The sequence below is a fragment of the Mytilus galloprovincialis genome, chromosome 5 (assembly GCF_965363235.1).
Source record: "Mytilus galloprovincialis chromosome 5, xbMytGall1.hap1.1, whole genome shotgun sequence".
NCBI lineage: Eukaryota > Metazoa > Mollusca > Bivalvia > Mytilida > Mytilidae > Mytilus > Mytilus galloprovincialis.
Genome location: NC_134842.1, coordinates 75,512,296 through 75,526,774, shown reverse-complemented (window position 1 = coordinate 75,526,774; position 14,479 = coordinate 75,512,296). Strand labels below are relative to the sequence as shown.

General features: G+C 30.1%; 1 protein-coding gene across 20 annotated transcripts in view; it reads left to right on the top strand.

The window, feature by feature from the left end:
- The window catches only part of LOC143076423 (RIMS-binding protein 2-like), a 152,966-nt gene that overhangs the window by 98,319 nt on the left and 40,168 nt on the right, over nt 1–14,479 (top strand). For all 20 annotated transcript variants that reach the window (XM_076252195.1, XM_076252196.1, XM_076252185.1 and 17 more), the window contains one exon: nt 13,950–14,072. In XM_076252195.1, the coding sequence (XP_076108310.1) occupies nt 13,950–14,072 (123 nt within the window). The remainder of the gene's footprint in view (nt 1–13,949; nt 14,073–14,479) is intronic.

Genomic DNA, 14,479 nt, shown 5'->3' with positions numbered 1-14,479 from the left:
ATTATTTATAGGTTTTATGCAGACTTTTGCAAAACCTCAGAATCAAATATCAAAGAAAAAAGTAAAATCACAAAAATACTGAACTATAAGAAGAAAATCAATTCTGAAAGTGCATCATGCTTTCCTCAGTCCACAACAATTGTTTACCACAAACATGAATGAACCCAACATGAATGAACCAAGACGGTATATTCCTTAAATGTAGCTCTACATGACGTAAATTGAATATGCCAAAATTCTCATCACAGTCACTTGAATCACAAATTACCAAATATCCATGAAAAAAGCAAGGATTCCAAAAGGCCCAATTTGGATATTAATGTAATGTGTGTAGATAATTTTACAAAAACTAGCCTTCAAACTTATTACAATGAATTACAGTGGAAGAGGACATTCTTGTAGTGGTATACCTAGCTTTGATTACATAACTCCTGATAAAATTATGATAGAATTTCAACATTAGCAAAAAACCTGGTTACATTCTGTATGAATTATTATGAAATGTCATTAGTATTATATAACTGATGATCAATATAAATTAGGTTTGGGAACCAGTTTTACAACCAGTCAACTCATCTAATACTTTTAATCAAATATAACTGCCAATTTATTCTATAAAATACAAAATTAGTTTTATTCAAGGTTTATCCTAATATGTATACCACTAATGAAAACTGTGTTAGTAAGAGGAAACAACTGTAGTTTACTGATATTCAAAACTCATAAATTCATTTGAAATATGTATAGACCATCAATCATTTAGAGAAAAACCTTAAGCAATTTAAGGAAGTGCAAACCAAGTGAGACAGTGTATGTCAACAGTCTGAGTAAGCATTTATAACCTTAACTGCTGGAGAAATATGTTATGATATGGATCGAGTAGAAATACAACTGTTAATTTTAGGCAAACTAGGAAACAATTCTGATGTCCGGTCCATAATATCTGAGAGTATCTATATCAGAAACATATGAATGTTGCATTTTAAAAACTAAGTTTAGATTCTTATGAACTGATTTCTCCCTTGATGTAAAAAATCAATGACTCCTTTGAGAAAAATACATAATTTTTGGTTTCTTAAAATTGACAACTAATGACTTGAGTACACCTGCCCATGTCAAAACACTGATGCTAAACCTGTTTCCATTGTAATTGTTGGTGGGGGCACTCTGCTGCAATGTCTTCCATTAGGACATTAATCGGGGGGAGGGGTTCTGGTTGCTTTTTAGACTCTCCCTTCAGCAGCATTGAACTTTGTAGCACTGCTCATTTTTTCAGCATTGCGTCTAACATAGTTATGACGTCTTAAAAGTCTATTTTAATTTTTGTAGTGTCTCCTAACTAGTCCAAATAATTTTGACGTCAAGAAGTCATAATCCTTTAGACTAGAACTTAATTAAGTCTTATTCTTCATGTTAATGGATAATACAACCTTGGAATTCACATTTGTTACCCATTCTTTACTATAAACCATCTAAGTAGCATCTGTATATAAATGAACCTGTCTACATATGTCTTAATAACAGTATTAAATAAAACATTAATAAGGACAATATAATAGATACATTTATTTCTATCGATTCTCATTAGCATTGGGAAGGGAATTGATAGGGAAAAATACTGTATGGCAAAGATAGATGGATGTAATTCTAAAGCTTATAAATCTCATAATTGACAGAAAAATAGTACTGCAGATGGTCATTTTATCTGGCCTGATAACTGACCACTGATAACTGTAAATATCAAGGACAGTTGTCTTACCAGCAGGTGTTATATAAACACCTTTAGGTGATAACACAAACAAGAAGAAAACAAATTGGTGGTAGAACTATATGACAACAAGATTGAGTACTTGTATTCAAGTATTTTTATGAAATGTTAGAATTCCATTTCCAATTGTCGCTCTTCAATGAAGTAACCTGCAGCGGTGATATATCATATCACAGCCTGCAAATACGATTGGTTGTTCAAACTTTTATTTAATCAGAATACGTACATCCTTCAAATTGGGTTTACTTTTACAAATTGTGACTTGGTTAATTGAGAGAGGGCTCATTGACACTCATGCCACATCTCATTATATCTATTTGGTTGTTCAAATTTTATTTTAGAATTTGAAAAGGATTTATAGATGTTGGCTCAAACTGTGTAGTGATTTATTTTGAATGTTTAGTAAGGTGTGAAATTTTTCTCAAGTTGAAGGCCATGCACTAAAAGAATAGAGATGAATTTAAGTTACTTCAAGTATAGCAATGGAAGACTATTTCTTTACATTTTGTAATGACGTATAACTCTGCGAGGGCTTACCAACCAGATGAGGCCCACATTCAGATGCAGGATTTTCTCACTGCGTTGACGGCCCAGCCTTCAGCTGTTGTCTGCTCTTTGGTCGGGTTGTTGTCTCTTTGAAATTATATTCCCCATTTCCATTCTCATTTTTATTAGTTCTCTCAGGTTAGCTTTTCAATATCCATTATTGATTATATGGAAACTTGTTATTAAAGTCTGTTCTCTGAACTTCAATCAGAAAGTCTGTTTGATTGTTGTGCAGCTTTTTTATTTCTTTTCATCTGCTTGAAAAAAAAACCTCCAAAGTCAAAGAAAATAGCAGATGTGTCAACCTTGAAGTTTGATCAAATGATAATAGCTGAAAGTTAATTAACGAGTCCTCGCTGTTACCTGTATATTAATTAGGTAAGATTAACATATAAATATGTATATTGCAGTGAAATATTTCTCCATCCGGTTATTTAACTCTTAACCTTTGTAAATATTTATAAATTTCTATATTTGTTAGTATTTTATTGGTTATTGTCTGGGATGGAATAATTATTGGAAAGATTTTATTGAAATTTGATAATAAGATGTAAATGAAAGTATTGTGAAAGTAATATAAAGAATATAAATTTGCAAGACATTTGCATTCTAAAATATTATGGACAATAGAATATTTATAAGTATAGAATAATTCTCAGAAAATAAGGAGAAGTTAAAGTTAACGATTTCATATTTTACCAAAATAGAATCTGTAGTGTATATCATAGAAAACAGTGACATGCTCAGTGGGAATTCATATAATTGTTCTCTGAGCATAAACTTAAAATATTCATAAAATTTCTAGAGGCTTTCTTTTTCGGCAGAATGTGTGTGTCAATAGCACAAAACTTCCTTGAAAATAAATGTTAATTTTTCTGACCCCCCCCCCCCCCCCCCCCAAAAAAAAAAAAAACTTGTATTGTATGATCAATCCACAGTAAAGATCTAAGAGTTATGTTGATCATCTTACAGTCTGATTGAAATCAAACCTCTCACTCTCCTGTTTTCTGATATGTCACACGACACATTGTAAAACAGGAGCGCTGTGAGAGAGGTTTGATTAAAATCAGACTGTATGATGATTAATATTTGGAAAAATATATCTTGCATGTGTTAATTGCCTTTTGAAGGAATAAACTGACTATAACATAATCAGATGTTAACCTTCAGGCTATATACATGATCAATATAGATATAAATATAAATATTAAATTTTCATTAAGTTTCAAACAGATTTATTTCAGATGTAAAATCTGATTGGTGTTAAGCCAGCCAATTTGCTAGAGAGACGCTTCCTCTGTTATGTATTTTCATTACAACAGCCAATACATTACAACAGCCAACTAAAAAATCACATTTTTAGAAAAAAAATATATCAATTTGAATTTTTATAGCAGTACAACAGGGACATATTCTCTGAAATTATGGCTTTACAGTTATAAAATGTATTGCTGTTTTCAGATTAATTGAATATTTTTTACATAAAAAAAGATTGTCTGTCTCTGTTTCAAGGAAAGAACTTTACATTAGGGAGAAATAATATATAAAGTTTGTTGATTTGACTTAAAGTAAAATTGATGGATATAAAGTATCTAAATAGGCTTCTGATACACTATTGTTTGCCTTTTGTTTTCTATGTTGTGTTTTGCGTACTATTGTTTGCCTTTTGTTTTCTATGTTGTGTTTTGCGTACTGTTGTTTGCCTTTTGTTTTCTATGTTGTGTTTTGTGTACTGTTGTTTGCCTTTTGTTTTCTATGTTGTGTTTCTGTTACTGTTGTTTGTTTTTTTGTTTTCTATTTTGTGTTTTCTGTACTGTTGTTTGCCTTTTGGTTGATATTCCTTTATTGCTGATAGCATAATGTCACTTTGTTATCTGCCTAAGAAGATTGAATGACCGTTTGGTCACAGTCTTGCTTTTCCAAAACATTTAGGTCTTTTTTTGTAATAGATGTATTAGCATTGGCAATGTGAAAAAATTACCTTCTAGATCGTCTTTCATGCATAATTTGTTGTGCAGGTAGTTACAATTTCAAGTATCCAAAAGAAAAATTGTTATAGAAATTCTGAAACGCTTGTAGTTCAGAATATAAATCAATTAACATATGTTTTGACACTGCAAACATGACTATTACGACTGTATGGGTTTTGCTCAATGTTGAAGAGTGTATCATATGACCTACAGTTGCTTACTTTTACATCATTTGGTCTCTCAGGGCCTGCTGTCTTGGGAAAACTTGTCTCATTGTCAATCATACCAAATATCTTTTTTTACATTCTCCAAGAAGCTGTTTATTTTTCTTGCTAATATCTTGAGACTGAGTTAGGTATTGAACAGTTATTTGTGTGTTTGTATAATATCCCTCGTTACACTCCTGACTTTTGAGACCAAAAGCAGATTATTGTTATCATAGTCAGAATATTGATCAAACATGATATGGTTTCCATTAAAACTTTAATTACCTGTGATTGTACTTATTATTAGATGTACAAATTAAAGGTTAGCTTTGAAATCAGATTACAAGCCAGCTGATCGCTATAATGTAGATTTCAGTATTGTGGCTAAATTATAGGTTTATAGCTCAGAGTTTGAAATGTGTTCCTCATAGATTAACGATGGTATTGCTAGATGTTGAACAAGTTAAATGAGTGCAGAAATCAGTTGCTATTTATTATTTTAGAACAATGTCATTGAACTTATAGTGGTTTTGGTACAGTTAATATAGTGTGTATAAGTTTACATATAGAATAAAGTCTATTGTTGGCTAAACTTTTGTTTAGAATTTCCAATAGGGACTATGTTCAGATATTCAATTTGATAAAGAAAGGACTGTGACTTTGTAAGGCTACTATGCTTATAATTCAACTCTATTTTTGGAAGGTCACAGGTCATGCAATTGTGGATTAGACTTATCAATGAATGCAAATTCTGATGGTTTGTAACTCAATTCAGAAACCAAACAGTAATTTGGAATTTTATAAATAATTGTAAGGAAAAAGAAGTTCATTTAGTTTTGATTAAAAAGCTGTGTTGAGTAAGACATTGAAATTATTAATATACTGGTAAACTGCATTTAAAAGTGACTATGTTTTCTGGAGAGCAATGTTTTCGCTGGAGATAATAATATTGATGGATTCAAGAATAAAGATAATTTAGAAAGTGGACTCCATAAAGAAAATAAATATTTGAAAATATTTTTTTTCTTACATTTTTCAACAGTCTTGAACAGAAGGCTCTGATTATGAAATTGAAAAACAGCTTGCATATTCCTGGAATAAATTTTGATTCAGACAACTAGTTTCAAGTGACTTCTAAGGACATGTGATTTTAAAACTTGAATATAATAATCGATCAGTGCACAATTTGATTGTGAACAAAATCTATTAGAATGAGTAACACTATCTACTTAAAGATGTTTTTCATGTGTCAAAGTTGATTATTTTCTATACAAATCAAATCTTAACAAACAAACGATAAAAAAGGAAAATCTATAATCTTCAAAGTATCTATATGAACTCAGATTCAATCGCAGTGAAGAACTGTGATTATTCAATTAGCAAAGACAAATGTGTTAAAAGGGATGGTTATATAATGTTTTAAGTAAACAATAGATCTCCGTTATTTAGTGGTCAGCGATTTTTTGAACTCAAGGTTGTTATATGAAGGTGTAAATTGTTCAAGGTTGTTATATGAAGGTGTAAATTGTTCTTCCTGTAGAGGACCTTCACAAATCAATGTACCCTCTGAGAAGTGATATCTTTTCATACACAACAAATTTGTTTTCAATTCTGTATTAAGTACGTTTGACATTTGAAACACAACAAATTTGTTTACAAATCTGTCGAGTTTGACATTTTCATAATCTTGCACATTATAATTAATATGATCAGATGCAGAACAATAATATAACTTAGGTGCTAATTTGGGGGTTTTTTTCTTAAGGTTTTACAAGGGTTAATCATATGATAAGATTTTTTTTTTAATATAATTTTTAAAAAAAGAAGAAAAGTTGTAAAATTTGAAAAAAGATTTGTGACAAAAAGTTTAAAAGCATATTATAATGTTTAAGAATTGCAAGTTCTCTATTTTTGTAAAAACTTAATTTCAAAAGATATATTTATTTATCTTTTGATGCTGCCATCTAAATTGTACCACTAAATAAAAGGAATATTTTATTCATCTTAAACAAAAGACAGCTGTAATCTTTGGATTGTAGATTATTTTTCATTTTTTTTTCTCTTTGGGGGTATACGGGACATATCTAAATTAAAATAAAAAAATAATCACCTACCAATTTAAAAAAATTATGAAATTTGTCAGTTAATTCTGATAAATAAAAAGTTTTCCTGCTGCATGTAAAGTTGAATTATTGTTAAATATTATAGTTTGAAAACAATAAAATGTTTTTAATTATTACAGAGGTTATATAATACTTAATGCAGTGTCACTGCTCCATCTTTTCTTAATATTAAATATTGATTAATGTGACAAGCAATGAATAGAAACTATTAATCTCAATGTTATAATTAGATAAACCACAATTACTGCTCAGTTTGTTAGGACTTGCTAATTGTAGTTAGTTAAATTGCATGTTTGTCTCGCATAGATATTAACTGAAAAAATTGACATGGAAATTTAATGTGATGACACATATTAAAAACTGTGGACTAACAGCAATAGTGCTTTATTGCTTCTTAAATGTTTGTCACACGTTAGATTAATGTCTGACAACTATATTGCTCAGTATATGGAGATCAACGTCTAAAGAGTTGTTAATTTGATATGACAAATATTTGTTGAATAAAGAGCACTGATGAAGGTGACAAAATCTGTATCCAATTAAATTCTTCATATTCAACAGTTAAATGAACAACATTTTATTTGTCTGAGATTGATGAAAACCCACAAGGCTTCTGTGGAACAGGGAAAAAAACATGATTTGACCATCCGCATTCTATCAGCGCCAATTATTATCTCATAACTCAATAACAATTTTTACTGACATTTACTGGAATAATTACAAATTATTTTAAGTTTTTAGTTTGAGATCGCTTAGATTACAGGAAGTTGACAAGAGAAAAAAAATCACAAAATGTCAACAACAAAATAATTCTTGTGTGTAATGAACGAAGAATAATAGTCAACCTGGAGTACCTTGACTAATGTTTTATTAAACAGTCATGCCGTTGTAATACTGTTCTTATGGTATTACGGGTACATGCTGAGCAGTGGTTATTGATTTTAATGAAGAAAAATATTTCATCTGTAAAATGCTGCAATGCTTTAAAAGGCATGGAAATTTTGCATAATCTTGGGAAACTAGTGACACAAAATAAGGTGTATGTAGCTTCAGAAGCATGTGGAAATTCGACAGTGACCGGTAAAATATTCAATCTAGGAGATTTAATATATATGTGACATGGAAACTTCATTGGTGACTAAAAACAACAGTGCAATTGGTCTTTTTTTCTAAAGTAAAAGATTTTTCTTAATCAGAAAATTTTAACTCCATGGATTGCTTTAAAATATTGATTTTAAGAAAATTGAAAATTAATTCAACAACTAGACAATCAATTTATAGCTAATGGATTATTAATAATAGTTGATATTGAGAATCACATAAAGTTTATAAAATTGTGATTAGATTTTTCTAAAATTTCTCCACTAGATTCTCAAGAGTGTAAGAACTTCAAATGAAAACTTTTAATATCATTTTGTCTAGACTTTATACATACATGTAAAGAAATTGAAGCAGAGAAAGCGCAGGAAGTGTCTTAGACATTAAGATTGCAACAATGCCGAAGATCAAACGAACATTAATGTTTATCTGACAAAACAAAGAAGATACTTTAAGCAAAATAAAACTTGAAATCGTAATGGAGAATTTTCCTTGGATCAAAGCACTGAAAGCACTGTAAAGGCAATGGGGCATAACCTTTGTTCGTGTGCTGTACCTTCACAAACTTTGCAAAGTGATAAAATTCCATACATTCCATATGCTATAAAACAAGTGAGTATACTCTTTATCGGCCCTAAAAGGAATGCAAAAAGTCAATTACTGATGCTGTATAATTTTGCATTTTAATCAAAAGTTAAAAGTAAAGGTGAAATTTAAAGTTTGTTGTCAAGTATGACTGTTGTCAAGTTGCACATAATTTTTTTTTACTAACATTACTTTTTTTTACTTATTAAACATCACTTTTTATTCAATAATCATTTGGAAATTATGTCTATATGTTATTTACATAGCATCCAATGATCAAGAAAATTAGACTGCTAAAACTACAGACTTCTATACAGTATGGGGTTTTTCATTGTTAAAAGCCATACAGTTGCCTTTTATTGTTTAAATCCACTCAATTTGAACTTTGGTGGATGTAGTTGTGTCATTGGCAATCATACCACATTGTCTTATTTTTATAATTACACTAAGACATAGATATCATGGATATATTCTAAATGTCAATAAAAGAAAGCCATTGGTAAATTTGTTCATGTAGTAAGTACACAAAGAGTGATTTTCTGGTTGAGTTTGTTATTCAGACAGGCCAGACAGAGAAACTACTACAGCTGAAAATCTAATTTACACTTTTCTCAATGGTATACCATCATAATTACTTATATCATTAAATGAATTACTGCAAATTTTCCACATAATGCGATTGTCTTAGATTCAGTTGAATTCTTACACAAAAAATCTGTACTGTTTAGTTAATTGATAACATATATCACAATTGTGATTTTTTTTCTGTTTTTCAAAATAATGCATGCATGTTTTTGTAAAAAGTGCATGTATTTATAAATGAATATGGCTCCTCTAACAAAAGGTTCCATTTGTAGCTGCTGTGTTTTGAGACCTCTTAGCTCAGCAAACTATTACTCTATCATGTTTATACTCATCTACATATACACAGATGTATTTGAAAAGATTTGGAATTCGTGCAATTTTCTTTGTCTTTGTTTTATATCTTGAATTGTTTCTTCTAATGAATATACAGGATTTAAACATGGGTAAACTTCTATGGTCTCTAATTAGCATTGGATGTGTGATACTTTTAATGTTGGAAATAGCAATATAATTGTTGTTTTTAAGGTTTCTCCAATTATATAGGCTTTCTCTTTACTCATAGTTCAGATAGACTCCATGTCAAAAGTTAGTTCAACTGTCTGGGCACTTAAGGGGTTGAGTGTAATAATTAAATAAAGAAATTCGGAAAAACTGACAGCCACAATGTTTTAGGATATTCCATTTCATGTTATGATCAAGTTGTATCACCAGTAAAAAATATATTTTAAGTAGCTTACATTTTTTTAAATAAGCGTTTGATGAAAGTCAAATTTAATGGACCATTTGTAAATAAAAAAAATTGTGGACAGATTTACTAGCTATAATGGTTCTGCTGCAGTTCAATTTTTCCAAAGCAATATTAATCACACAATCATATAAAAATCAACAAGATAATAATACTTTAGAAATATTGACATGACTATCTAATATCTCATTAAATTTTCATTATGTTAGATCTAAATTACATATGAACAAAGGAAAAAATCCATTATTAAAAAATTGATTTCTTTTGAATTAACTAACTTTTTTCTAACATGATGAATGTATGATTTGATTGAGTGAAATTAAATGTTTTTCTTTTACCAAGATCCTTTTTTCTAGTCTTTCCATTTATAATCACTATTTAAGCCTGGTATCCTGGTCCGATCTCTACTTCACATCTACTAGCTGTCATTATCCAAGGGTACCAGATAGTAAAATACTGAAGCTGTTCACTTGTTAAATATAATTTGTTATTATTGGAGAGCACTCAAGTGTGAAATGTAGGTCAAGTGCTACTTCTGTCCTATCTGATGTGGTTGTACTCCTCTTGAATTGTTATCTAAGCATCTGTCACAATAATTCTTGGATTAAGTAGAACATAGACAGCCATAATCAACTCTAATTATTTCATTGACAGACGTTTAGATAAAAATAAAGTGCTTTGACATGAGTTTACAGGTCAGTGTTCTCTATCTAAATGATGACATAAAAAGTATTAAGGTGGTACCTAACAATACAGGGAGATAACTCTGTAAAGTCAGCTAAACGTTTTAATTACGTTGTGTTGTTAAGGGAATATTTAGCTTCTCAATGATCAAAATTGGTGTTTGTCAAACTGCTATATAACCAATTTAAATTTTCTGATAAAATGGTTGGTTCAAAGTTTTTTGAAATTTTTGTATTTTTGTCAAAGCGTCAAAGTATATACTTTGTCAAAATTTTATGAAAATTAAGCGAGCCAAATAAATTTTATTGAAAGTGTTGGGTACCACCTTAAATCTTATTCAGAATTTACATGTTTTTAAAAGTTGGAAAAAAGATGCTGCATCTTGCCAGCATTGAGGGATGAATGAATGAGTGCATGCAACTGTTTCTTTTTTTTTTTCTTTTTTTCTTTTTGAGCAAAAAGGAATAGTTTCAAACAAAACAGTTTTCAAGTCTTTGTAGTGTTTTCAAGTCTTTTTGTTGTAGTGATTAAACAGTAAAAAAATTAAATAACAATTCAAATTGAAAAAAAATTTGAATTGAAAAAAATAATACTGTATACTTAATTGTTCTCTCTTATGTTGGTTTATATCTACATTGTATTTTGTCTTAAATACATATATATAGAGAACGCTCCTGTAGCCATTTGTACGAACCCCCAATAAGCACTGTTAAAGTTGATGTTCTGTTTCAATTGTAACTAATCAAAATGAGTTTGCGAGTTTCAGTAACCCCCTTTGGAAATTCCTGGCCTGGAGAAGGTTACATAATATTTAGTCACCAACTATAGTAGAATAATAATAATAAAAAAAAAATCCAAAAATTTTCATTCTACTAATGAACTCAAAATCATTAACTTTTTTGTTTTCAGACTGTTTTAAATCCCTGCATCTGCACAGAAATCTACTCTTGTTGGCATGAGACTTTGAGTGAAATATATATTTATCAGTCTAGTAAAATATAGGATTAGAACTCAATACCAATTCATTTTTAATAATTGTTTGATATGAAAAAAAACGTTACCTGATGACAACGTTTCTTTGTTTACATTGAATATGTCACAACATAACTTAAATAACGTCACAACTAGAATCCCTAACATCAGAACCAAAATCGGAAACGTTACGGTATTTCCGTTTCTTTTTTTAACATGTTTTAATTAAAAAAAAATAATTCATACAGACTTCGTCCCCTTTCACAGGTAATGCCTGCCTCGATCATATTAATTTCACTATTTGACACAGAAAAAAATTTGTCAAACAGTAAAGTCTTAATTTTGACCATGCTGCCGGAGGGATCTTTAAAGAAAAATTTTGATGAACAAAGTGCAAATGTATAATATTGCCATGTCAAAAGTACAAATACAGTGATTATAATAGCTATTACAGTTTGCAAAGGAAGTAACCATTCCATAAATGATTTGTTTCCTGTTTTGTAACATTTCTAGAAACAGGAAGATATGAAATTACCCGGTCATAGTTTGTTCAGAATAATAATATATTGGTATGGATTTACAATGTATAGAAGTTTTCAATGCTGCATTTTTAAATGCAAATTGGAATATGGATTGGGTAAATAGATAAGGACTTAAAAAGAAAGTTAATTTTTATTTTTTGAAAATTTTAAAATATAATTGTAATATGAATAATTGTAACCAACATGCTCAATTTGGAGTACGTGTATAAAGGAATGTCAGGTTGTGTCGACTGTCAACTTACAGTAAGCAAAAGTAGAGATTTTCTATTACCGGTAGATTCATTTTTGTTTGTTGGATACCAATTTTTCTTGATTTCATGGGTACAGGTGAACCACGAAAATATAAATATTCAACACATATCAAAAATTCTACAGGAGTTGGTTAAAAACCATGAAATTTGATTTCCATGATAATGTAAGTTTACATTCCTTTAAAGCTTATCCACGATAATTGGTACCCATGATGATAAATGAACCCTCTTTAAGGTGGTACCCAACACCTTAACTAAAATTTATTTGGCTCATTTAATTTTCATAAAATGTTTACAAAATACTTACTTTGATCCTTTGACAAAAATGTAAAAATTTAAAAATTTTGGACCAATCGTTTTGTCAGAAAAATTACACTGGTTATATAGCAATTTGACAAACACCAATTTTGATCATTGAGCAGCTTAATAATTTCCTTTTACAACACAACGTAATTAAAACGTTTAGCTGACTTTACAGAGTTATCTCCCTGTAGTGTTAGGTACCACCTTAAGTGACTAGACAAGTAAGAAAGACATTTTAAATTCACTTTCTTGATAATTTTATTAAATGTTTGAGTCTGTTGTCTTGTGTGAATGTCTTTTTGACTTTTTGTATTAGATGAAAGTTTGTAGAAGTATGATTTAATACATACTGTCTATGATCCAGTAGTGTGAATGTCTTTTTGACTTTTTGTATTTGATGAAAGTTTGTAGAATTTATTTGGTACATGCTGTCTATCCAGTAGTGTGAATGTCTTTTTGACTTTTTATGCCCCACCTGTCTGTGCGTCCGTCCGTCCGTCCGTCCGTCCATTCGTTCGTCCGTCCGTCCGTCCGTCCGTCTGTCCAGCTTCAGGTTAAAGTTTTTGGTCGAGGTAGTTTTTGATGAAGTTGAAGTCCAATCGACTTCAAACTTGGTACACATGTTCCCTATGATATGATCTTTCTAATTTTAATGCCAAATTAGAGATTTTACCCCAATTTCACGGTCCACTGAACATAGAAAATGATAGTGCGAGTGGGGCATTCGTGTACTGAGGACACATTCTTGTTGTATTTGATGAAAGTTTGTAGAAGTATGATTAAGTACATACTGTCTATGATCCAGTAGTGTGAATGTCTTTTTGACTTTTTGTATTTCATGAAAGTTTGTAGAAGTATAATTTAGTACATGCTGTCTATGATCCAGTAGTGTGAATGTCCCTCTACAGAGTTATTATTAACTTCTGAACGTTAGGTTTAACCTTGTAAAACACCATTAATACAAGACTTAATACAAGACAATCTAATAAAGATCAATACTTCCAGCATACTTCCTGTCGGAAATGAAGAAATAGTTGCATCTCTTTAACCATGATCTATTTCTTTTCCATCTTATTAAGTATCTGTCTGGTTGACCATTGGTCAAATGAATTAACGAAAAAAGATATTTGATCTTTAGAAAAACAAAATTCTTATTTAGAAACAGAAATAGAGTACCAGGCCTTATTATAAGGGTTTCACCCCTATTTTAACACTAAACCAGATATGGCATACTATAACACATGTTTGAAACACAGGGAGAAATGTTAGTTTTAATATATGTATTATCTCACTTGGTCAGTGTTGATTTTAACTTTCCCTCAGTGGTATAGATTATAAAAATGTAATATTAAATGTATTTAGTTTGTAAATTGAATGGTTTCCACAGTCAGGTCATCAACTCTCATTGGGAGTAAATATAACCTCTCACTAATTAAGATAATTGACTTGACTGTAATAAGCAAACTTATCTATCATAATAAACTCAATGAAGATATTGTATGAATAAAGTAATTGATATAATTTTCCTTTGATTGAATATACTGCAATGTATGTGTCTGTTTCTTTTACAGGTCAGTGAAGAATGTAACCTCTTACGACTCAATCTTACTGAAGCTCAAAGAGAATGTGAACAAGCCAAAAATGAACGAAATCGTCTTCAGAAACAGGTTACAGAGTTAGAAGACACAGTCAAGGTAAATACATTAACCTATGTATGATAGTATGAGTTATATGGTTCACTACTGACCCCCCAACAGATCTATAGAAGGTTAGTAAATTCCTTATTAGTTCATAGTGAACCATATAATGAATTTATCATACTTAAGGACTTTGAAAAAAGGAAACACAAGAACTGCAATAGATGATGTCACCATTAACTGTAGATGGGAAGTCATAAACCCAATATGCATTGCAATTTACTAACCCCCTACGGATCCATAAAACCAATTACAACTTCATTATTTACCTGTGGTGCAATAAACTAGTATACTGATTTAAGCAGACACGGACAACTTAATCTGAACACAACCTGAATGTTAAAAACAAAATATGATAACGAAAGACACATATTATATATTTTGCAGTCAAATCAGTACTTTTA